At 39.1% G+C, this 27,526-nt stretch overlaps 1 protein-coding gene across 1 annotated transcript; it reads left to right on the forward strand.

The window, feature by feature from the left end:
* Window positions 1-23,246: 23,246 nt before the first annotated feature.
* LOC113195120 (olfactory receptor 10W1-like) lies at window positions 23,247-24,191 on the forward strand. The gene has a single exon (XM_026406532.2). It carries the CDS (start codon window positions 23,247-23,249, stop codon window positions 24,189-24,191), a length of 945 nt encoding a protein of 314 aa, XP_026262317.2.
* The last annotated feature ends 3,335 nt before the right edge of the window (window positions 24,192-27,526 follow it).

The raw sequence follows: 27,526 nt of genomic DNA on the forward strand, positions 1-27,526 counted from the left end.
AGCATGGTAGATGGTTCACACTAATTGGAGGAGGATCACAACCACTACCTGCCCTGCAAGAGTGATTTTCCAACTATACAAGAGCAATATAAATAAATAGAGGGAAAATATCAAAGACACAACAATTTCACCAAGCAGAAAGAAACGCCAGCGGTATGAAACGACAAGGAAAGAAAGGACCACAGGCAATGCAGGTCAACTCAACTTTAGAAGAGGTAATAGCTGCAACAGATGGAATGTCAGATAGAGAGCTCAGGACATACATGCTTCAGATGATCTGGAGTCTCAAAGAAGACATGAGACAGCAAAATCAGACAATGAAAGATCACATCGACAAAGTACAGCATCCCTTTATGTTCAAAACTCTAGAAAAATTAGGGATAACTGGATCATACCTCAACATTGTAAAAGCAATCTATGATAAGCCACAGGCCAGCATCATTCTGAATGGAGAAAAATTGAAGGCATTCCCTCTAAGATCTGGTACAAGACAGGGATGCCCTCTCTCACCACTTCTGTTCAACATAGTCCTCGAAACACTGGCCAGAGCAATAAGGCAGACAAAAGAAATTAAAGGCATAAAAATAGGAAAAGAAGAACTTAAATTATCACTATTTGCAGATGATATGATTCTATACCTAGCAGACCCAAAAGGGTCTACAAAGAAGCTATTAGAGCTAATAAATGAATTCAGCAAAGTGGCAGGATATAAGATCAACACGCATAAATCAAAGGCATTCCTGTATATCAGCGACAAATCCTCCGAAACGGAAATGAGGACAACTACTCCATTCACAATATCCCCCCAAAAAATAAAATACTTGGGAATCAACCTAACAAAAGAGGTGAAAGATTTATACAATGAAAATTACAGAACCCTAAAGAAAGACATAGAAGAAGACCTTAGAAGATGGAAAAATATACCCTGCTCATGGATAGGCAGAACTAACATCATCAAAATGGCGATATTACCAAAAGTCCTATATAAGTTCAATGCAATGCCAATCAAAATCCCAACAGCATATCTGGTAGAAATCGATAAAAGAATCATGAAATTCATATGGAATAATAAAAGACCCAGAATAGCAAAAACAATACTAAGCAGGAAGTGTGAATCAGGCGGTATAGCGATACCAGACTTCAAACTATACTACAGAGCAATAGTAACAAAAACAGCATGGTACTGGTACCAAAACAGGCGGGTGGACCAATGGTACAGAATTGAGGACACAGTAACCAATCCACAAAACTACAACTATCTTATTTTTGATAAAGGGGCTAAAAGCATGCAATGGAGGAAAGATAGCATCTTCAACAAATGGTGCTGGGAAAACTGGAAATCCATTTGCACCAAAATGAATCTGAATCCCTATCTCTCGCCGTGCACAAAAGTCAACTCAAAATGGATCAAGGAGCTTGATATTAAATCAGAGACATGGCATCTGATAGAAGAAAAAGTTGGCTACGACCTACATGCTGTGGGGTCGGGCTCCAAATTCCTCAATAGGACACCCATAGCGCTAGAGTTAACAAATAGAATCAACAAATGGGACTTACTCAAACTAAAAAGTTTTTTCTCAGCAAAAGAAACAATAAGAGAGATAAACAGGGAGCCTACATCCTGGGAACAAATCTTTACTCCACACACTTCAGATAGAGCCCTAATAACCAGAATATACAAAGAACTCAAAAAATTAGACAATAAGATAACAAATAACCCAATCAATAAATGGGCCAAGGACCTGAATAGACACTTCTCAGAGGAGGACATACAATCAATCAACAAGTACATGAAAAAATGCTCACCATCGCTAGCAGTCAGAGAAATGCAAATCAAAACTACCCTAAGATACCATCTCACTCCAGTAAGACTGGCAGCCATTAGGAAGTCAAACAACAATAAGTGCTGGAGAGGATGCGGGGAAAAGGGCACTCTTGTTCATTGCTGGTGGGACTGCAAATTGGTGCAGCCAATTTGGAAAGCAGTATGGAGATTTCTCGGAAAGCTGGGAATGGAACCACCATTTGACCCAGCTATTCCCCTTCTTGGTCTATTCCCTAAAGCCCTAACAAGAGCATGCTACAGGGACACTGCTACATCGATGTTCATAGCAGCTCAATTCACGATAGCAAGACTGTGGAACCAGCCTAGATGCCCTTCAATAGATGAATGGATAAAAAAATGTGGCATTTATATACTATGGAGTATTATTCTGCATTAAAAAATGACAAAATCATAGAATTTGGAGGAAAATGGATGATGGCATTAGAGCAGATTATGCTAAGTGAAGCTAGTCAATCTTTAAAAAACAAATACCAAATGACTCCTTTGATATAAGGGGAGTAAACAAGGACAGGGTAGGGACGAAGAGCTTGAGAAGAAGATTTACATTAAACAGGGATGAGAGGTGGGAGGGAAAGGGAGTGAGAAGGGAAATTGCATGGAAATGGAAGGCGATCCTCAGGGTTATACAAAATGTCATATAAGAGGAAAGGAGGGGTAAGTCAAGAGAATACAAATGGAAGACATGATTTACAGTAGAAGGGGTAGAGAGAGAAAAGGGGAGGGGAGGGGAGGGGAGGGGGGATAGTAGAGAATAGGACAGACAGCAGAATACATCAGACACTAGAAAGGCAATATGTCAAGCAATGTAAGGGAAACTGATATGATACAGCAATTTGTATATGGGGTAAAAGGGGGAGTTCATAATCCACGTGAATCAAACTGTGTAATATGATGTATTATGAACTATGTAATGTTATGAACGACCAATAAAAAAAAAAAAAGAGCTAGAACTGTGCCTGAGCACTGTGGCTTAACCCATTCTTGTTATACTTGAATATGTTTTCCACAGCATCCAAAGAGACTTTGATGAAGCACTAGTTCCACTGACTCTTTTTTTTTTAATTTTTTTTTATTGTTGGTTGTTCAAAACATTACATAGTTCTTGATATATCATATTTCACACTTTGATTCAAGTGGGTTATGAACTCCCATTTTTACCCCATATACAGATGTGAATCCACCGACTCTTAATAGGTACCAGATATAGGTAAAGCATTCCACAGACAAAGAAGCTTTTCAAAAACACAGTAAATTTACACATACTATTTCACCCGGATTTTCAGAATCTTTTGATGCTAATATACATTGTAAGTCACAAAAATATAGAGCATTTAGTGTTTCCCAAATATTCTTGACTATGAATGTATGAATCTGTCTATGCTTCTGTTTCTGAACCTATTCATGCATATATGTATATGCATATGTATGTATATATGGACATATCCATCTCAGGGGAGAGAGCATTTTTAGATACCATATTCAAAAAAAGATAATTTAGATAGTCTAAAATAATTTTGAAAATCTTCACTTAGAAGGTTTTTTTCCTAAATTCTATTAAATGTCAAATCTTACATGATTGAAATCAAGGACCATTTTATATTTTCTCATATTTTCCAGAGAGCTGAAATTGATTTTAGCATAAAGTGGTGTTCAATGAATGCTAGTTAGCTTCCTAGCTGGTTCATTTGATTAATTGAATGGATGGATGGATGGATGGATGGATGGATGGATGGATAGCACATAGCCAGATGCAGGAATAAAAGTCTTGTAACAGATGATTCATGAATCTAAAGTAGTTCATAAGAGGAATACCTTATTCAGAAAATGCAGAGAGAAAAAGATTCAGGCCCAATTGTGGAAAGGTGATTCCTGCCTGAAATCTATACACACCAACTAAGATAATAAAAGGAAAAGTGTTCAGGCTGAGGGGAGTTCTATGGATTCAGGAAAGAGAGTCCTTAAGGGACTACAGAGATTAATAAGTGGGAAGAGAAGATCTCATATTAAAAGCCAATTGTAGGGGCCAGGATTGTAACTCAATGGTAACTTGCCTATCATGTGTGAGGTGCTGGGTTCAATCCCCAGCACCAAATAAAAATAAAAACAAATAAAACCAAGGTATTATGTCCATTGCAATACCTTTTTTAAAAGAAGCCAATTTCAGTGCATGGATCTTTACATATATTTTTACTAATATCATACTAACTCTGCAAGTTCTTAGCTGAGAGAACTGAAATAAGTAAGTTTGCCTACTGAGTAAGTAAATTTCCCAAGGCTAGAGATTAGGCCTGTGACTGAGCCAGAACTCAAATGCAGTTAGAAGGATCCTAAAACCTCTACCTTTTCTCCTAGGAATAATTAACTCCATAATTTCTTGTGGTCAGTGCCCTATGGGGGCACCATGTGAGGCAGGAGAGTTTCTAACCCTTCTCAGATCACTCTTCATCAAAGAGGGACTCCCTCTCCTCCAACTATAGATCCAGAGACTGAGTCCAACAAAAGTCTCCATCTCATCTATTTTTTCTGTGTTGGTCTTTGCAATCTTTACTAAGTTGCAAAACAATTGACAAAGATTTTAAAAACCAAGAACATACATGCCTAATAAATCAACTGGCTGAGCTGAGGTCTTAACTATATACAGCCTTCTAATTCCTTTATGAATCCACTTGGTGAGAATAAAAATATTTTTTCCATTTAAAATAAATTTCATTATGTAACAATTTAGGAAAATGAGTCAAAAGTGAATGCTTGTCATTATCCCAATCCTGTGGTGATTCAAAGAAATAGTGATGGTTAACATTTAGTAGACGTTAATAGGTGCTGGACATTTTTAAGTGTCTTTCCTTTATTTTTGCCTTATAGTCAAAGAAACCCTATGAGTTGAATACATGTATTATCTTCCCTTGCCATAGATAAGTGGAGGTACAGAGATTTCATGTAAAGCTCCCAATATTACTTTGAATCCAAGCAGTCTGATGCAGAAAGCGTGCTCTTAAGCACTCTGGTACACTGTCTAAACTTTTATTATGTTCTAAACTCACACATTCATAAATCTGCTTAGGCTTTGTTGCACTCTCTATTTCTGTCCTTATTTTGATTTCTAAAAGAATTTTAATACATTTATAACATTATAAGTTATGGTATATTTTTCATTTTAGTGCATATCTTTATCTTTTTGAACATTTTCTTAGTCTCACTTGATTATTCTTCCAATAAACTTTATATCACATTATGAAAAACAAATGAACAAGCATGCCCAAAGGCACCTGCCCCCTAATCCCATCATAAATCCTTTGGGGACTTTATTACATTTGTGCCAAACTCATGCATTATTTTAGAGGAACTTACCCCTAAAATATTACATTCAGGAAAAAAAATGCTCTAGTAATTCCTTAAATTTTATTTAAATATTACATACTATATTTGTCAATGTATCCTATTGGCCTTTCTATGGGAGACAAAATTTTCTAGCTGATTACAGTTGGTATGAACAAAAATTTGGAGATTTTATGTAAAAACCAGATCCCACACAAATGGGAAGTTAGACTTTTGTTAAGATGATGAGTGCTAACTACAGTCTTTGTACATGAACCACACTCACAAATCCTTGTCTATAATTTGAAGTATGTGGATATTTAATTTGAAATAAAAATTTAAAGACTCTTGGGAAACAGAATGCATGTTACATCAGCCAAGATTTTTAAAATTTTTCCCTCACACATACACTGTAGCTCTGCACGCCTTAGTTCATCAGTAAGTTATCTGTCTGCAACCCACTTTTATCAAATAATTCTAAAACATTCTAACTGATCTCCATTGAAAGAATCCTCTGTCACATTCACAGTTCAATTTTGCACGCAACATTTCATATGCTATTTTATTAACTTTTACAATGTCAAGCACACTTGCCTTATTTGAAATTGGAACAAACAGAGTTGACTTGAGAAGCAAAAGCCTCAAGTGGAGGGATTAGAAGCTCTCAGATGCTCTCAGGTCAAGTCCACTTGCCCAGAGCTGTGTACTGTGGACACCAACAGATTATAGCAGGAAAAAAGAAGAAGGTTACTAAAAAGAAATTGGTCAGCTTAAATAATTTCCATATTAGTACTAAAAATTTCTCTGTTAGTTGCTTTAGGGTTTTCTTGGGGGAAATCAAGTTCTAACAATTTCTCAGTTACTTTGGGGCTCTCGTGGAACCAATCATGTCAGGCACCATTTCTGGTTCTTGTGACTTATTTCATCTCTTAGAGCTTCCAAAACTCTTTTGAATAAAAACAATGACAGCTTTTCCATGAAACTTATTTTTGCCCTAGGGAAACATTTTTATTTGTTAAATTAATCTAATATCTTTATATTTTAACAGAGCTGCATGCATACCAATATTTTTTGCCCTGATGAATATGCATCATCTTGATTCTTTCAACTTTAGGTATATTATCATAACTAATTTTGTCTCTTTTTCATCTTTATTTATAGCTTTCTTATTTAGTTTTCATTTAATTATTTAGGGAAGAGATATTTACAGTTATGTAAGAAATTAATATTGTATTAAAAATAAAACTAGAATTAACTTCTCCTAATAATACATGTCAAATAATAATGAGTTCTCAACTGTACCACACCATATATAATAGTTGGAAGAAATTAGTACAATTTTAACTACCTGTTCTTTCCCCTTCCAGTCTTTATCATTGCAACATTACCTTAGAGTGGCCAAGATATGGATATAACCCATATGTCCATCAGTAGATGAATACATAAAGAAAATGTGATATATATAATGGAATATTATTCAGCCTTAAAATTAGAATACTGCAACATGAACCAATATGGTGAAACATTGTTTTAGTTAATAATATAGTTATCATACTTAGCAAAACTGTATTATTAATGATATTTTATGAGGTTAGGTCTCATGTTATATTCTCCTTACCAGAATAAAGTAAAATAAAATAAGACCCCCCAAAAATGTACACAGGTGTGTACAGAGTTGGTTCTGGGAAGGAGAGAAGACTCTGATCCTTTGATCTATTTCTTGGTGACACCCATTCTCATGCTGATCTGACCTTCTCTGTCTTTTCTCTGTGTAGAGGGGGCAAGATGAAACCAATATGGCCTGGGGAAACCCAGTTGATACTGAGGGAGTTTGTTTCTAGCCCATCTGATCAGCCCAGTGACACACGTTCGGTTCTCCTGAAAATCACACTGGTCAGTACCATGATCCTGGCTGAATCATCAACACTCTATGTTATGGCCACCCAGACGATGACTTGCACACACCCATGCATTACTCAGGGGCAGCTTCTCCATGAAAGAGGACTGCTTCATCAGTGGTGGCATCCCAAGTAATGTCCATCAGGAGGAGAGAGCTGTCTCCTTCTTGGGATGTCCTGAACACATGGCACACTTAATGAGACCTGGAAGTGTTGTGTGAGTGCTATTTTGTTTTGTTTCCACTATTAAGGTTTCTAATTAAGATGAGGTCATTTGCTGTGTACAGTACCTCCTCAACATGACTTAGAAGTTTTGTGCCTACCTAGTGGTAGCCTGTATTATCACTGGTCCCCCCCACCCGCCGCATCTACACAGTTGATGGCCCATGTCTCCTGCATGCCATTCTATCCAACCATGTCGCCTACTGCTTCACCCACAATGTGCCATTGCGAATGTACCTGTCTGTGCAAAAGTCCATTGCACAAACTGCCAGTGCTGGCAGCAGGAACACTGACCACAGCTGCTTTCTTCCTTTCATTGTCTCCTCCTCTGTCTTCATAGCTGATGCTGCACTAAAGTTTAGCTCCACCTCCATCCACTACCAAACCTTCTCCACCAGTTCCTTCCACCTCACCATGGTCTCAAGCCAGTGTGGTCCTGTGCATTCATGTGCCTGTTCTAGGGCCATTTCTCCCCTGAGCTGGACCCAGCATCACAGGAACATCACCCCCAGTCAAGCCCGTGCTCAACTTGCTCTTCTACATCTAGAAGAACAAACAGCATGGTGAAAGGATCCTCAAGGTCGCTTCTCCCAGAAATGTCTTCTCCTGGTGGAAGGAAAAGCAGAAGCCCAGTGCTTTCTGAGAAATTTATAAGCCAAAGATTCTGGTTAAATTCAGCAGCTAAATCACTTGTCTAATGTTATTAAGCACCTGCTGTATTCCTGATGCTCCTCTGGTTATTATGGATACAGGGATGAGTAAAACAAAGTTTTGGAGTGATACGGACAAATTTCAATATAGCAAGATTATTTCATGGAAAGGGTTAATGTACAGAATGGATAATATACCCCTTATAAATTAATATATGTATTATAAATTAGCAGCTGTGGTGTTATCTTCCTGCTATGTGGAAAGACAGAATTTACTGACAATGCATTTTAGTTAGAGAATTCCTAGCAGTCAAATTCTGTCAAACTCGAGCCATTTCCATGGGCAATATCTAAGTATAGAGCTTTCCTTGGGGATTGAATAGCTGTCCATTCTCTTTGCACATTGCTTTAATCTTAGTGATGATCTTGCCTATTCTCTGTATCACAAAGATACACTAGCAGAGCAGAGAAATAGGAAACAGAATATATTGAACTCCTAACAATGGATGTCTTCTCAATGTAAATGATTTTTCATTTGAATGATTTATGAAGTTCCAAACCATTGAGTTTTTCATACTCACCCACAATCTAAACATAGATAAAATCTTATTCTAGAGGTAAACACTGGGCCTTTTCAATTTTCTTATAAGACTTGAAAGATGTCTGTTTATGAACTAAATCTGACTTGCTGCTGCTGCTGCTGTGTGTGTGTGTGTGTGTGTGTGTGTGCGCGCGCACTAGTACAGTATTTTGTTATTGTTGTTAATGTTATTCTTATTTCGCCTTGTTTTACTTTCCAATGAAATTTAAATGCATGTGGGAATCTCATGGACAAACTTCAAAGAAGGTGTTTCTGAGGACCCTCCCCAATCACTCTCCTTTAGCCACTCTCCAGCCTGTGAACACATTATATGTCATTCATGGGAAGTTTCCGTTGCCTCTTTCCTCTCCACTTAATGCTTGCCTTCTGGTGCACAGACTGCTTGTACATTGAAGCAACTTCAGTTTAGAACTCCTTCCCGGGTCCTCACATTCGTTTGACAACGAATAATAGACAGTTCCGTATGGTGATGAGCCTGACTTAGGACAGCAGTTCCAGTGACATGACAGAGCAAAGGACGAAGAATCCGGTAGTTTCCAGAATCTTAATGGCATTTTGTTTTGATCACACCAAATCGTGACAGAAGTCTTTTAACAGTATTTAACCTAACTAGAAATTCTTCATCAAGAGTATTGCTTCAAAACACCGTTGCCATATGAATATTAGAAATAAATGCAGTTGCAAAAAAAATCTCATTAGTTAAGAAGTTTTGCACTAATTACACAAGTTTTACTAATTATCCGTCACATTTAGAAAAAGATGAAATCCTCAGTCTCATTAGTTTTTAAAATCAATGTGACTGACATTCTCCCCAAAAAAATAGACATTTATTCTCCACTCACTCTGAGGACCTAAGAGTCTCTCAGTTCCGTTGCTGCCCATGAGAGGGCAGTATTGGATGAGATCAGAGCTGAGCTGCCGCTATTTCTGCAGACTTGGTAGGAACTTTCACATAAATCAAGTAATTTCTCAGGATGTCAGTTTCTTCATGAAAGTCTCTGACAGCAGAAATAAGATTCCCCCTGATTGGAAGTGCTTAAGTTTTATGATTTTTGTTGCATGAGACACACTGATTTTTATTTGTTTTTTCCAGCTTCAAGTTTTTGCTAGTTCTATCACCTTTTCCCTCTGTTTGAACGGCTCTTACCCCACGTAGGGAGTTTTATGATGGGGTTCTTCTTACTTTACAGGTCAAATCTCAACTTTTCAAAGAAGATGTTTCTGAGGACCCTCCCCAATCACTCTCCCTTTAGTCCCTCTAGCCTGTGAACTCATTATATGTTCTTCTTGGAAATTCTCTTATACTATCTGGTAATATCTCACTTATTTCACATGTTCATTGTCTGTTGCATCAGCTTCAAAGCAATTTTCATGAAGGTAGGCATCCTGCCTTGTTCGTTTTTGTATCCCCAAAACTTAGAGATGAGTATGTCTTATTACATACCTACTTGTTTAATCAGTCAATCAATTATGAGCCAAGCTCCAAATGAGTGAACTTGAAGATTGTATAATTATCACCTACGATAACTATCACATCTCAAAGAGAACACAGGAAAGTTCTTTCCATATAAAACATCTACTATTCTAAGGAAAAGAGAAATACAATGAAGCTGTTTTTAATTATCAAGTTTTCATATGACAAGATCATATCTTAGCAGGGCCGGGGGCATGGTGGTGCAAACCTGTAATCCCAGTGGCTGGGGAGGCTGAGGCAGGAGGATTGCAAGTTCAAAGCCAGCCTTAGCAAAAGTTCAATACCCAGTACCCCCCCCCAAAAAAAAGATAATATCTAAACAGGGATATGATCAAAACCCACAAAACCTGCAAAGTATATGGAGTGAAATATGTATGCTGTCTTTAAATTCTGGAAGACCACAGTAAGGGAGTCATTTTAATAGTAACAGGAGAGTTAAATGTCTGCCAAGTACTCTCTTCCAATTGTTCTTTTCTCCATAGCCAGATCTCCCAGAGCCTCATTTTCACATTCAACATTTCTGTAGCTGCAGTATTATCACCACCTTCTCCCACACACGGCAAACATAGAAAATCAATCACTGTGTATATGCTCCCAATCCACAAGTCCAAATGTATAAAACACCTCTACAAACAACTGCTTCTGGTCTAGCATGTGTACACTTGAGACACACTGACCTGGGGAAGAGACCCATCCCAGTCATGTGAGCTCAGAGTCCCAGAACCCTGGACTATGGTGTTGAAGTGAGAGGTAGGACCTTCGCAGATATGAAGGGGGCATGTTATCTTGGCTTTATAAGATTCTGACCTGTGAGTAGTGTCTCCTGACACTTGCTCCTCAGTCCTCCTGGATTTGAAATCTTGTCCCAGCACCAGCACTGTGACAGCCATCCTCCTGCTTGCTGAAAGCTTTCCTGATGTCAGCTGCCTGCCCACCCGGACCCCAGCATCTGCCCTGATTACCCTAATGCATTTTCTCTCAATCATCTATACAGGATAGACTACGCATAATTGGCTTTTGCTTCCATTTCCATCCCTCGTCGTTAATTCTTCAAGGAGAATAGAACATTTCCCTTTATTATAAGTCACCCAAGGGGCTCTAACACCTACCAAACTCTTGCTGTTCCTCTGATCTCTGAGAGAGGAAGTTAAAATCTGATCTCTAAATTTGTTCTTGCTGACGTCTTAAATAAGGAACTGGTTAGACATACAATTAATTTACATCTTGTTAGTACAAGAGAATCTTTACACAGCCCTCATCTCCACTACCCTAGTCCAGTCCACCACAGGCTTGCATTTGAATTGTATCAGTTACCTGTAAAGCACCCCCCTGTCTCCAGGTTTAATTCGTCATGATCTGTTAGCCCACCAAAATATGGCCTCCCATCACTGGAAAAGAATGTGTGATTTTCCAAGACACGTTACTTCCATAATTTTCCCTCCACTTAAACCATCAGTCTCCACTTGTCTAACCCTATACAATATTTGGCATGAAGCTGTTCAAGAGGAAAATTACCTGGCTCCTACCATTCCCTAACGTGGAGTTAAGAAGTCACATGCAGGGAGTGTCAGGGCAGTTATGTTTGTCTAATCAGATTGTCACTCTCTTTCTAAAGTTCTTTTTTGCACAATATAGAAATAAATACATTACAAGGCTCTTGACATATCATATTTCATACATTAGGTTGAAGTGGGTTATGAACTCCCAATTTTACCCCAAATGCAGATTGCAGAATCACGTCGGTTACACATCCACAATTTTACATAATGCCCAATTAGTAATTGTTGTCTTGTGAACAACCAATAAAAATAAAAAAAAAATAAAAAAAGAAAGAAATACAGATAGTAAACACTCACAGATATCATAATCCTCATCACCAACACCAATACCTTTCCCAGATTCATAAGGATAAGAAAATGTCAACTCAGGGTTTAGTGAAAGAAAGTCTTCTACTTAGAGTTATTGTGATAAGAACTTGGAGTGTCATTTCTGTAAATTCAGGTCAAAGTCCACAGTAAGAACTTTTGAAAAATGGGAAGTTATGATCTCCCTACAGAACAAGAGTGGGTATGGTGCAAGAGAAGGACAAGAAGAAACAGCAAAACAGAATAGTGCTATTATCCTTGGTACCAGTTTCTTAATGAGATGTTAATAAGAATCTACCACTTGAATCTACAGCTCTTCTGTTTCTGGAGGCATAACTGTTGGATACTGAGTTGAACCCACCCTGACCAGAGCCACTGTTCCCATGCACAGCTCTCTGCCAATGGGTGCATGAGAGATAAGAAGGCAAACCCTTCCTGCAAGATGCAGGACTCCTGTGACTGGAGACTCTAGCGGGGGAAGCCCCATCAGCCCTGCTGAAACTCTCTGAGAATGATGCTGTGCTCCGAGACTCTGCCTGTCAGCCCTCTCTCCATCAGAGCAGATCCTGATCACAGTCCAGCAGCTCATCCTGCCTCCTCTGACTTCTCCCCTTCTTTCTGATAGGTTTTTGCCCCAATATCTCTTCCATGTCTCATCCTGATGTGGCATCTGCTTCTCAGAGTATCCAAATCAATGTACTTAGTAACAAAGAACCGGTGGCTTATATCAGATTCTCTAGTATGTCATCTTATTGTGGTTTTAATAGATATAGAATAGCTCTTTAGCAAAGTGGGTACAGCATTCACTAGAATGTGGATTCGATAATTCTAATTAGACTCTTTTCTCAATAAAATTATTTGACAAATAACCTCTTCAACTATATGCATGTACATGTGTGCACATATACATACACACAAACTCCCTCCATATATAAAGATTATATCTAAATATGGAAACACATTGTTTATGTATTAAACATTGGCATACAGATGAATATGGTCTATAGATCAAAGTGTGGAGAGAAGTTGTGCCTAAACCTGAACTACTCCATTTTTACAAATCAGCAGATTGCCATGACCTTCACTTTGAACAAGTTCTGCACCCTAAATCACCCTGTTCCCTGAAAAAGTCCTTCAGCTAGCTCAGTAATCTCATCTGGCCACCTGCAGTGACCCTTTTGCTTTTTGCATCTGCTCTCTGCCTTTGCTCTTGGCAGGGCCTCTTGAAATCCTGTGACCACCTTAATCCTTTCTTAGCCATCTGTAACCTCTATATTATGATGTAAAGTATGACATGTGACTCGAGAGTTAGAGATACTAGTAATTAAAATTGGAATGGAATAAAAAGAGACCGTGATGACCCTGCACATGGCTATCAAGTGAACCACTGGTAGTCAGTGAATTAAAGCTGATAAACGAGCTGTAGCTGGTGAATTTATTGTTACTCAATAAATTCTGACACTGTGGAAAGACAAAAATGCGCCTGCTCTATGTTAATGTTGATGGCACAGCTTGCTCACAACAACTGGAAAAGTCAGCAGGATTCCAGTCATCAAAGAAGGAATCTGGTGAATAAATAGACCACTGGCAAAGTAACACAAAATACGTGAACTTTTTTTTTTCAAACAAATCACAGTATTTGGTGACAGCGATAAGATTCAGATCCTACCCCCAGGAACTCATGAACAGATACTAAAGGTCACTCTGCCAACCCAAAGGCTGGCTTGCACCATGGTGCCAACTATTTAGGGTAAGATCCAGTGAAGGTACAACTCTGTTCAATGCAGATCAAAGATGGGAGAGCTGAGAAGGGAAATTACCTACACTCTATGGGGTCTCATCTCATGAGGAAATGGTGGGGAAAAGAAATATACAAATCAGCAGGAAGAAGAGAAGCAAACCTCAGGTCACCTGGCTATGATTACCCCCTGTGAGGTGGACTGTGGAGTTGTATCACATCAAGAAAGTATTTCCGTGGGCAAGAAAATTAAGTAGGAAAAAAAATGTTAGCTCTGGGAAGAAAGATAAGGGACAGAGTACAAAAGAAAAGCCCTAAAACAGTGCTGGGCTCTGGGGATCCATGACACCCTACAGAGAAGGAGGTCAGAAGAAAATCATCAATAGCAGTCCCAGAGGGTATGAAATCAGGCTTAAAGAATGTACTAATGTAACACACTAATAGAGAGATCATGAAGAGAAAAGTTACCTGAAATGTTGTTAGAAAGCCCTCTCAAGTCAATTAGGATAGGCCCAAGGGTAAACAATTTAGCACTGGGAGGACTTAAAAGACATAAATCTGCAGATGATACAATGACAGACAGATAATAGATGACTCCCAGAACCATGTGATCCCTATGCTAGGGCCTCAGAAGACTTTAACAATCCTTGCAGGAGGAAAAACAGTAATAAGTTATAACCATAGAAGAGAAAAGACCCAAAAACATAACAGAAGATCTGTTAGCAGAGGTAGTTAGTTAGATTTGAACAAGAATAGAAGGAAATGTCAGGAGAGGGGAGCAATAATAAAAGGGCTCCCCAACTGGGAACTGATCCAGACTTCCCAATCTCCTACGTGGAGAGCGGTGACAGTGATTGGGAGGCCAGTGTCTGAGATTGGGGTCCCTGATGATATCATGGCTGTGGCATGCTTGGTGCCCGGAAAAGTTTCTGGGCAAAGGTGCAGGATGCCTGGTTGCTATGGTAATGCCCTTCATAGGGAGGCTCTATGCTAGAGTCTTATCAGCCTCCACCTTGCTCTCAGGCACACAGCTCCTAGGAATGAAGGAATTATTTTGCTGAGACAGCCACAATGTTTCACCAGCTCAGCTGCTCCTGAACCTGCATACATAACAGTAACTTTAAACAATGGACTTTCTTGAGAGCTACACAGTGCTCCTAACATTGCACATTGCAAACTGTAGAATGTAACTGAGGAATAAGCTACATAATGTTGCTAACTCTGTAACTTTCATGAATACAAAGAATACTGCTTGTATAGTCTTTAATCTGATTAATGAGACATATATAATAAAGATTGCTGGTGTAATTCTTTAGAACTGCTTCTCCATCAGAGAGCAGTGCTCCACTGAATCCCAGCTGTTAGTTTCACAGTCTGAGTTTGTGAGTCTTATTTCTTCCAATCTCCCACCACCCTTCATTGGAACCTGCTTGCTTGGCCATGCTGGTTGCAGCATCCCTACCCCTATATTCCAGAAGGAGACACAGGACAGTCTCCCTAGATGTATGGGCACCCTCATGTTCCAGAGGTCATGCATGTGCCCACAAGTTGCTCCAAGAATCATTATACCATTGTATAACCTTCTGCCAGTGGCACTAAGCCAGAAAGAGCAAAGTGACCTGCATATACAGGTCCCTGCCCTCAATTTTCAACAGCACAGGCATATTCCTTCCTCAAATGGTCAGTGATGACACAAAGCATCAGAACCAAAGAGGTGTGAACAAGGTCTTATGCCACTGTAATTTCCCATCCCCTATCCTAAAACAAACAAATAAAAAATCTAATTATTTAGGGCACTGTGATCCCTAGTCAATCTGCCCACCCCTCTCTCCAGGTGTATCTTACTTTCTCTTGCCTTTCCCTCACCTTATAATAAACTTGCCCTAAACACCACCTCTGTCTCATTGTATAGTACTCTGTCTGCAGCAGACTAATCACTTAATCTTAGATAATTATACCCAAGGACTTAGAAGCAAATCACAATACTCCACAGTTAATTCTCAGCCTAACAGAGAATACACCAGGACAGAATTCCAAAAACAGGACAGACTTTATGCAAAAAGAAACCACAGAGGTTGGTTGGCTACCATTTACACTCAGGACAGAGTAGTCCATGTCATTTGTAAAATAGACTCACTCAGAGTTATCCAGCATGGAGTCACTCAGACCAGGGCACAGACTGCTTCCCAGATGTATATAGAGAGAAGTGAGAAAAATAGCTTAGAGTTTGAGCTGTAGGAATGACCCAGAAAATTGTATGGGAAAATAATTTAATAAGCATAATTTATGTAGGTACACTATAGGTTTAATTTGCAACAATGGCACTATTTGTACTAATTTGCCTGATACTTTGTATCCATTTCCCTGTGTGCTGTATAGGCATGGAATCCATAGATAAACAGGCTTGTCCTACAAAGTACTCACTGTATTATCTGCCTTGAGTTTTGAATTCCTAGTATAGGACTCGATTTGGGGCAATGGAAAAGCTTTGCAAAATGCCTAGTGAAACATAGTAGGATGAACTAACACAAGTTCTAGTTCCAACCTGAGTTCCTATAAAGCATACATCTGGAAGGACAGTCCACTGGCAGTGTTTGGAGAAATTGCTGTCCTCAGGGTCCCATACTTAATACCACCCAATGGGAACCTCTATGAACAGGTCAGAAACATCCATTTGGAAAATATCAAGTGATTCTATGTAAATCAAACTCTTTACATCAAACATTTGCAAACAACAACTTTTTTTCACATCCACCCACATTTAGATACTAAAGCTTATTTATCTTCATTTTTACTGATCTTTCTGGAACATTGCTGAAAATCCTTAGGTTTCCACTTCTGAGGTCACTTCCGCAGGGATCCTCTGCAAAGCCACTGGGTGACATCTTTGTTTCTGTTTTATGCTTTCTAAATTAGGACATGAACATTCCTGAGATGATGGCATTTGCAGGAACTCCACAAGGAGGCCGTCCACATTAATAATTTTTAAGCCTCCTCACATTTCTCAATTTATTCAATTTTTTTGTTTGTTTTTAAGTTTGATCTTTCAAAATATCAGCTTTCTTACAGAAAAGTACGCCAGTAGGCTCCACTTCTTCCACCCAAATTCCCTTTGGGATTAATTAAATCCAGTCCCTGCAAATCAAGGGAAAAAAGTAGAATTACTTCAGCAACAAATTATTATTCATTCCATGAAGGATCTGGTCCATCACTACAGTATATCCTAATAGTTTCTTTATAAAATGTGGGAAATGAGAAAGAAATTCTTGGCAAATGGGTATCTGTTTCTTCATCAATTTTTCCAAGTACTTTTGCCGCTGGGACATGATGACAGGGAGTGAGGGTATTTGTGAGATGGGGGGCAATGGCTCAAATAGCATACACATGGAGACACAGGTGACACTGTCTGAAGCAAGATGCAAAACCAGATTAAGGCCATCCCAAGGCCCCATCACTTTCTATTTTTCTGTGGTCTGGTATTTTGCTCTGGTGAGTGGCTTTTGCAATTATGCCATGCAATTTCCTGTTCCATAATAAATTCTCCAGGCACTTATTTGAAGTCAGGAAGGAGCATGCTAAGATTTAACATCATTGTTGCTGTATAATGCCTTGCTTAGCTCGTGGACATATCAAACCACAGTGAGAAATTACTGGAGAAAGTAAAAGAAGCCCTATATATTTTCATAGTTATAAATTCTCTGCCCTCACCACCACATCCTCCAAGTTGTAGGACCATTCACTTGTCCCCCACACCCCCAAGCAAGGACTCACACAGGCAACTTGCTTCTGAATAAAATTTTCATGTAGACAGGAGTTAATCTATATTATTAGAAAGAGATATATGGTAAGGAAGAATTGGTGTTTCCTTGGACTCAATCAGGGAAAAGGGTGCTCTGATTCCAGACGAACATTCTTAATTCATTTAACTAAAATATCTGTGCAACAGAGAAGAAAACACAGCAGGCTACCAGAGGAAAATGGAAAGACTTGCAAGTGCATAATATGGTCAGCTGAAATTCTGTGTTCTCCTCCCAACCTCCTCATCTTTATCTTCACATGTAAGATTCATTCCTTATTACAGTTCCTGACCTGAATCTTACGTCATTTGCATACCTTCTATATGCCTAGCTCCACGTTCTCAACTGGGATCAATTTTAACTTCCAGGGAAATATTTAGCAACGTCTGGAGATATTTTTGATCATCACAACTGAAGGGTAGGGACTGATGCTACTATCATCTAATGAGGAGAAACCACGATGATGTAACCCCTCCTACAGTGAACTGGACACTCCTGCTCCCCCACTCATCTGCAACAAATATATATCCAAATCTAAACATCAGTAGTACCCAGGTCAGGAATCCTAGGCTAGGCTTGTGTCATACATACAAGTTAAGAAGAAGAAAACTTGGTCATTTCCTTTGTTGAATTAGGCACCACTAAGAAAAATACAAGTGTCAGGAGGCTGAGGCAGGAGGATCGCAAGTTCAGAGCCAGCCTCAGCAAAAGCAAGGTGCTAAGCAACTCAGTGAGACCCTATATCTAATTAAAATACAAAATAGGACTGGAGGTGTGGCTCAGTGGTTGAGTGCCCCTGAGTTCAATCCTCAGTACCCCCTCTTCCCCGAAAAAAAAAGAAAAATACAAGATCATTAAGGAGCACACAAATACATGTAAACTGAAGCAGAGATGGTGGCAATAAATGAAAGGTTGCAGGACACTTCAAAAGATATGTTTGATCCTGATGAGGCTAAAAGTCAGGGAATTTTTCTTTGGGGATGCAATAATACAACTGGGGTGAAGAATAAGTAGGAACTACTTAGAAAAAAAAAGAAAGTGTTTTCCAAGCAGAGTGGACAGCAAAGTCTTTATGGTAAGAGAAAGGTTGGTGAGAAGGGACTAAAATAAACACAGCTAGAGAAAAAAGTCAGCAAGAGGGGGGAAATTAGGGAGAATTAGACCCCATGTGGCCTTGAAAGCCTTATCATGGCTTATCTTTGCAATTCATGCTGGATATGACTTTCACTAGGGCATGGAGGAAGCTGAATCGAGAGCAAGGGGAACGTGCTATGGGATGAGGCCAATTCATGCCAGCCATTGCTGCATCTACTCTTGGGAAAATTGCTAAAATTCTATCGACCATTTACCTTTGAATTTATCTGTAAGATAAGGGTAAAAGAGACTTTGCAGAGTTCACATGATGATTAAATGCTTTAATATATAAATAGAAACCAAAAGTTCCGGCTTTGTTAGAATTTGTAAGGATAAAATAAGTTAATAGAAAATGTGTAGACTATAAAATAGCAGTGTAAGATGTAGCTACTGTAACAATTTTAATGCTTTGGCATGTAGTAGTCATAATACTTTTTTTTCTTTTTTATTGTTTTGTTTTAGATACAATGACAGTAGAATTCATTTTGATATAATTGTACAAGCATGGAATATATCTTATTCTAATTAGCACACAATTCTTACAGATGTGTACGATGGTGGGATTCACTGTGATGAATACATTTTATATTCTACCTCTCCCGTATGCTCTCTCTTCCTTTATTCTCACTAAAGATACTTCAAAAATCTCTAAACATCTCAAGTTTCTCATCCCTGCCTGTTGTTGGATCTGATTGCCTTCACACACACACACACACACACACACACACACACACACACACTACATTAATCACTCTGTCTGAGCAGAGGAAGTCTTAAGTAAATAGGACACTTGGTATATATGTTTATACTCAGTCACCTAAACATTTATATACACATGAACAACCAACATTTTTTTTCAAAGCAATAAATCCAATTGCTAAAACCATTAGAAGTTTCTCTTCTGTGTGGAAATTAAATGATGATGCCCAGGAAAAGGTAAAATATTTGGTAGGTATTGATTGAGGCACTATTCATAACATGGGATTATGCTGGGCACCATGGAAAGCAGGCGACATATAAAATGTGGTCTCTGTTCTCCAGGGCAATAATAATTGGGACTATGGGTGAACCAAGCAATGACAACTGGGTGGGAATAAGCTGTCTGAAACAAGAGGTTCAACTAACCAGAGTCTGTAAATTTTCTATTTCTCAGGAAATTGTTTCAGGCACTGAGAAGACTGCTAAGTAATGCAATGCTGGTCTTTACTTAGACAACGATACTGCAGAACTTCCATGCAAAACAAGGTCCCAAGAGGACAGACATTTCCAGTTTGAACTCATTACCTGGTAATAGGGGAGGAGGTTTATAACCTCAGTACCACCTTCTTCTGGGAGATGGAATTCATGAGACAAGATCCTAGATGACAACACAATTTACTCCTTCTGGCTTTTGCTTGGGAATGTACATAAACTCATTTCCACTGGGGAGTCTCTCCAGGATAACTTCCCTCCCTTCTTGATCTACCAGAGCACCAACACATAACATACCAGATCCTGTCTTCTATGAGACTAACTGAGAAGCCCAGTTTAGTAGATCCCTCTCTCTTCTCACCTTAAAGGTAAAAAATAATCTTTCTGCCTTCTAGATTTTAAAATCTGAAATTCACTGGGAAGCCCAAATATTCTGATTAAAATGTTGATAGCTGATCTTGAAGAAATGTTGTGGAGTTGAATGATGTAAATATGGATGAATAATGTAAATTTGGATAAAACTAAAATGTTTATAAAGGCCCTGGACTCATATGGTACTTCACATAATCCTCCACCAGGAAACAGATAATATTAATGAAGCAGATATTATTAATATCAAACCTGTAACAGACATAAGGAAGGGAGACAAGAAAACATGTATTATGCAACTTAATAGGCTTCATACATCAAACCAAGTGTTCTAAATACTTTATCTCCTTTAAGATCACCACAGCACTATTAGGTGTTATTATTCACATCTTTTAAACATGAGGAAACAGAAATTAATGTGAGATGATTGGCCCAGGGGATTATGCTATTAATAGTAGGCTGAGCATGCAGCTTGGGCTTATTTAATGCCAAATCCACTATTTCCCTTTTTTTCACATAAAACCAACTAGATAATTGCTGCACTCTTTCAGCCTACACTGTCTGAATTTCCAACATGAAATCGGAGACAGAGACCATCTCTCTCATTACAGTCTTGCCCACTGGGGCTGGGCTACCCAGAGAGGGAAGAAGGAAAACCACAGTGTGTAAGTGGAGATCTCCTAGATGCACTGAGATCCACGGAGATCTCTGGGCATGATGCTGAGTGCCCTTCTCTCACTTCTGTCCAGCACATCATGCTCACAAACAACATGCAATTATAAGTTGATGACATGTTGACATAACTTTCATACTCTTGGAACCATAGGCTTCACCATTTCATCTCTCCAAACTGTTTAAGTGTGATCTGTCCCATGCGGCACAATTCAAAGAAGATATTTAAAATAAGACCCTTTCCAGAGCTTAAATTATGACATAAATCAACACCATGCCATGAAAAAATAGTAAAAGGAAATTAGAAAGACAACTCAGGGCTGCAGGTTAAGAGCTCTGAGATCCATGCAGGGTTCAATGCAGAAATGGCCACAGTGTTTAGAACACATGTAGAAATTGCCTACAAGGAGGATTCGATTAATGACAGGAAAGAGCAGTTGAAGAATTGTGTCTTCCAACACTGATGGAAGGAGGCCAGGAGACAATGGAAGCCCTGGGCACTGAAGGTTTTTGGATACTCTCTTGGAGACTCGACTGTCCAAGAGAGACCAAACTAGACAACACTAAAAAGTCATGAACTGTGATAGCTCTGATGTCATTATTTTATTACAGACTAAAGAGCACCATGAGGATGATATAAGTGTGATAAACAGCAGTAAAACTTTCAGCAGTCATACCATGACCCTAAGACCCTACATCTTCACAGGGGGATAGGCCACCCTTCAGATGTCTACCAGTTGTAGGCATTGAGATGCTTGTTCTTAAGTGATAGGATTTTACCCCAGTGCAATCTTATGTTAGATATCTTTTATTTTCCACAAAACATCCTTAACAAATTACAAACTTCGTTATGACATAATTTAAAAAGAGGAAATAGAAAATGAGTCATACTTTTCACAACATATTTATCTCTTCAATGTGTAATTATACAATATATCAAATTTATACATCAGGCTGGCAATAAAAGTGTAAATCAGGCAGGATGGTTGCCCCCAGATTTTGCAAATAATAATGATGGCTATTTTTATTAGGTTGCTATTACTATGGAAGAGTTATTGTGATATACACCTGAATTACTATTTTGTTTAAATTCACAACTCTTTGAAATAAGTACAATTGTTTATAATTATTCTTTCTACTTTTCAAATAAAAAAATCACTCAGAGGAATTTATGTATTGCCTAGCATCATGGATTCTGGAGTTGGAATTATTCAAAACAAAGCATCTAATTTCAGAGCTTGTGTCACAGTGGTACAGTGGCCCGCATACAACATGCGATAGTGAAATTTGTAATATGCTAAATGACTTTAGAAATAATCCAAATTATTAATGAGTTCAGAAAAGGAAAAGAAAATGAATGAAACAGAGACAGCCATTGTTAGTTGGAGAACAGCAGAGAGCTATTTAGGTTCTAAATGCTCTGAATATTTGTGACACTGAGGTGGGTTTGTGTGAATGATTTTTACTGCAAGAAGTGATTCGTGGTAAAGATTTTCTTCACACCACATAGTAGGAAATATTAAAATTTGGCAAGTTTTCACAAGGTAACATTTCCTCTCTTTTCCACATTATCAAATATGAGTTGGCCTAAGGGGGAAAAGAAGTGGAATGGATGTCCTCTGTGAGTTATGTCTTGTTCTTTAAAAGCTTTTCATGAAAGTTGGATGGCTCCTCCCAAATTTCACATTGGATCCTTACTAGGGAAATTAACACAGGGAAAGGAAGTGGATTGATCTTCCATATTCACATATTAACTCACAGGAAGGATTCTTGGAGCTCCAACACCTTCTGGTGATGCATTTTTTTTTTTAGACTTGCACAAACCAGGACAAGGCTTTGCTACAACACCCTGTCTCCTTCAAGTCCACCACCTAACCAGATTGGAAAGGCCTAGAGGAACCAATGGCAGAGAGGGCTTTGTTTTCTATGCCTTATTTCTAGCAATGAAATTCAGACCATTGCTTCCCCATGAGCATTTTGTTTTTCTTCAATTTCCATCACATCATCACCTTTTAAATCTACATATCTCTGGATTAATACATCAGGAGACATAAAAATATATCAGTGAATAAATATAATATGCAAATATATTAAAGAATTAATGGCTTCCTCCCTCACCTCCAAGTCTCCTAGCCCCAAAAATTCCATGATGCTTTCTTGTGAATTTACTGAGAGAATTTAACTTTCATTTTACTCCTTCTAAATATAGTTCCTGAATTCCACCCAATTCCACTGCCACTTTTCTTCATAGTTTCCCACCCAGCTATGGGCAGTTAGAAATTGAAGTGAAGATATTTCTGTGGAAGGATTTCATAAGAGTGGGCAAAAACTAGTCCTGATCCTTCTTGTTTTCACTTCCAGCCTTGGAAATTACCTTCATGGCGCAGAGTGCAAACACATCACCAGGGTGACGATACATCACCTGTCTGACCCTTCCTTCTGTCCTGTGACCTCAGAGAGCAAGCTGTAGCTCAATGACCTGGGGGAACCACTCGGTGACGATGCAGTTTGTGCTCCTGGCCTACCCCTCCTGCCCAGAGCTTCGAGTCCTGTCCTTCCTGGGGTTCAGCCTGGCTTATGCACTTATCATCTCCGGGAATGTCCTCATTGTGGTGTCCATCCAGGCTGAAGCCCGCCTCCGTGTGCCCATGTACTGTTTCCTGGGCAGCCTCTCAGGGGTAGAAATGTGCTACACTGCTGTGGTGGTGCCCCACATCCTGGCCAACACCCTGCAGTCAGAGAAGACCATCACCCTCCTGGGCTGTGCCACTCAGATGGCCTTCTTCATTGCACTTGGCAGTGCAGACTGCTTCGTCTTGGCTGCCATGGCCTATGACAGATACGTCGCCATTTGTCACCCCTTGCAGTACCCTCTCATCATGACTCTGACTGTTTGTGTCCGCCTGGTGGTGGCATCTGTGGTCACCGGCTTGTTCCTGTCCTTACAACTGGTGGCCTTCATCTTCTCTCTGCCATTCTGCCAGGCTCGGGGTATTCAGCACTTCTTTTGTGATGTGCCACCCGTCATGCAACTGGTGTGTACCAACAGCCACTTCCATGAGCTGTCAGTGCTGGTGGCAGCCACGCTGGCCATTGCCGTGCCTTTCTTCCTCATCGCCACCTCCTACGCCTTCATAGGGGCCACTGTGCTCAAGATGCACTCTGCAGCTGGCCGCCACAGGGCCTTCTCCACCTGCTCCTCCCACCTCGCTGTGGTGCTGCTGCAGTATGGCTGCTGTGCCTTCATGTACCTGCGCCCCCGCTCCAGCTACCAGCCCCAGCAAGATCAGTTCATCTCACTCGTCTACACACTGGGCACCCCCATGCTCAACCCCCTCATCTACACACTGAGGAACAGCGAGATGAAAGGGGCCATTGGGAAAGTGCTTACCAGGAACTGTGGCTCCCTGAGAGTCTAGGACAGGGTCGGGCACGGCCTATCAGACCAGGGTTTGGTTCCAGTGAGTCAATATGCCTATACGGCTGGATTTCTCTCAGCTGATGTTCAAGGAAATTTTTTTAAAAGTATGAATTATATAAATACTGTTAATGTGTGCCAAGGACCTTTAAAATATTTCTACCATTTGACTCAGTAAATACTCTTCTAGGAGAAAAGTATATCAAGGGAATTAATGTTAAGATACGCAAAGTGGCAATGAGAGGGTGCAGCTCATTCCATAGGTTTTAGAAGGCTCATTCCATAGGTTTTAGCCTTTTTAAGAAATGTAAGAATGGAATTGTCTCCGGCAGTTGTCGATAAGGAAACCAACGGGGATTTCCACACCAACAATAGCAGGAAGTCATTATCACTCCTAGACCCAAAAGGCAAACTTAAGTCTCAGTGTTATCAGACACCAGGGAGAGCTGGATGAATGGGGGGAACCACCAGGAAGAACTGTGACTTTGGGGGTAAAAAATCCATTATGGACAGAACTATGGCCAGGAATGGAGAGAGCAGGGAGAGAAATACCACAACCTCTTTCTGCTCAAAATATTCTCTGGCCCTGGTCTTCCATTGGCCCAAACCCATCTGAAGCAAGACGGTCAAAGATATGGGTGACTCTGTGCACAGGTACTGGGCTCTTGTGGCACAGGAAAAGGCATAGGAGGCCCTTCAGAGTTAGAGACCAACAGAGAACAAGGACAACAAAATTGCTTCTTATAGTAATGAATGCAAAAATGAAATAAGTTAACAATTCAATCTCTTCATAATAAAGAATTGATTAAACAATTTCTGCAAGAATAAATATGGGCTTAGCCTTATATTTATGCTTTAAAATACTAGTTGTTAGGAATAATTAAAGTTCTTACCGTGTCCCAGAAATATAGATTATATATAACACACAAGCTTGAGAAGAGTCGATAAGGTTGTTAGCTAGTGGTAAGGCTTTAATAGTCAATGTCTCTGCATGTTTCTGTCTCATTGTGTTATCAATGACTGACAAAACAGGGCTAAAATCCACAACTATGATTCTGCATTTGTCAATGCCCCCCACTTGGTTTTGTCCATTTTTTTCTTTCCTGTATGTTGAAGCTCCATTATTAGATTAAAAAACATATTCAACATTGCTATATCGTGCTGATTTTTTAACCATCTTGTCTTTAAGGAGTGGTTTTTTTTAATTGTAAGTCCAGAATTCTACTTTTCCTGATGTTAGTACTCATATTATCTTTTCTATGAATAGTATTTACATGAAGGTTGTTGTTTTTCTTTGATTACTACCTGTTTCCTCATAAATAAGATGCCTCTTGTAAAGAGCATTCTCAGAAAATTAAGGGCTATGTGTTCCCTCTCTCTCATATGTAGAAGCTAGATGGAAAAATATATTTTCAAGGTATATCACTAAAATAGATGGAGAGACCAGACCAAGGGCAGAGAAGAAGGGAGGGAAAAGGGAGGTCCTGGGGAATACAACTGATGAAATTATGTTATAAACATGTGCACATATGTCACAATGAGTCCCACTATTGTGCATAATCATAACACACCAAGAAAAAAGATATATATATTTTAGGTATTTCATCCCTCATTTTAACTGGTGTTTCTATATCATCTTTCTATGTGTTTCTTATTAATCCCTCTTTGCACTTTGACTTCTCCTTTCCATCCTCTTTTTCAATTTTAAACTATTGTTATCTCCTCTGTCAACTTTCTAGTTATATCTTCCTAATTATATTTTGTGACTGATGCTTACCACCACCTACCATGAATTATTAGGATACCAGTTCAATAAATACGATGGAAACTTTCAAAAGTATGATGCCATTTTGTGTCCTTCTGTGTTTGTGCTGTTATCGTACTATTTTTAAATAAATTCCATCATAGATTATCATTGTTTTTAATCATTCTTAAAAATTTTTTTAAGTAACCTATATTTTTAAACTTTGATTGTAAGGAAAGTTTACTAGGGATAGGTACAAGGCATTCCCTTTTCTCTCATTTTTTTCAAAGACAACATTCTATCATCTTCTGGTTCCCGTTGTTTCCGATGAGAAATCACTTTTTTCACCCTATGTGAATGTAACACTTTACGCTTCTCTTTGGTTCCTAGCCATATTATATAATGCAACTAATGAAGAGGGGGTTTGTTGTATTTAATTACATATTTCAAATGTTAAATGTGTTCACCTTTACCCCAATATCTTGAAAAATTCATTCCATTAGAGCATCAATGAGAGTCCCAAATCTCATCTAAATATCATCAGTTAAGTGTCCCTAATCTCATCATCTAAACCATGTAAATTGGGGTCTAGGTGAGACTCTGAATATGAATTATCCTAGGACAAATTCTTCTCCATCTTTAGACTTGGAAACTATAAAATAAAGTAATGTGATGCTGGGACAGACACAGGAAAATGGTTATAGATATTCCAATTCCAAGGAACTTAGAATTTTTAAAAATGCTCAAAAGGATCTTTGATACCCAAAGATATCAAACAGCATAGATCATTTCAAGTTTTCAAGACCTGTGAATAATCCTGTGTGGGTCCTATCTCCACCACCTGGACATGAAGCTCTCTGCCTTCTGGACCCAAGATTTTCTCAGTAGTCCAAGAAGTCACTCTCTAGGTCCTTGGATCTGTCTCTAAGCTCATCTTTCCTTTTCCATGGAGGGTGGTATGTTTTCATCTGAGTAATTTTATCAGCCTCTTTCTTCTTTGTAGAATTTAGGGAGTCTAACAGCTTTCCTTAATTTCTTTTTTTCTCTCTCCCTTTCAATACAAGCTATCAGGTTTTCTGCTCACATTACTTACTCATAAGTGTTTCCATGTATGTTACAGATGTTTACTCCATTATTGGGAGGGGTGTCCTCCACATGGATTTCCTGGACTATCCCATCTCTATTCTTGGAATTTGCTGAGGTGGTTGTGGGAATCCATGATTTAATGTACCTAATGCCTTCAAGAACCTTCTGTGAGATTGAAAAATCTGATCTGTTGATCTTTCCAAAACACTTGTAGTAAAAGATTTTCCAGCCATATCCTTAACTTTCTATCCATAGCATACTTTCCTGACAGTGTGTCTCCTAATTTTAATATCTCTTGCAATCCAAACAGACTAGGAATCTCCTAATTCCTTTGGCTCAAAAGAACTTGAACCGTGATGTCCTGGGTAAAGCTGGTTAGTTGGTGACTCTACCTCATAATGTGACCCCTTGGCATGCCAGGTTAATATTGAGGAGTCACATGTTAGCCCCTAATTTGTGCAGCTTTGGGCTTGTTTTATACTCTCTTTATTTCAGAACATTCTCCA

This window comes from Urocitellus parryii, chromosome 4 (assembly GCF_045843805.1).
Source record: "Urocitellus parryii isolate mUroPar1 chromosome 4, mUroPar1.hap1, whole genome shotgun sequence".
Taxonomy (NCBI): Eukaryota; Metazoa; Chordata; class Mammalia; order Rodentia; family Sciuridae; genus Urocitellus; species Urocitellus parryii.

Coding starts and splice junctions, on each gene's coding strand:
- LOC113195120 (XM_026406532.2), top strand. CDS start 23,247: ATGACCTGGGGGAACCACTCGGTGACGATGCAGTTTGTGCTCCTGGCC.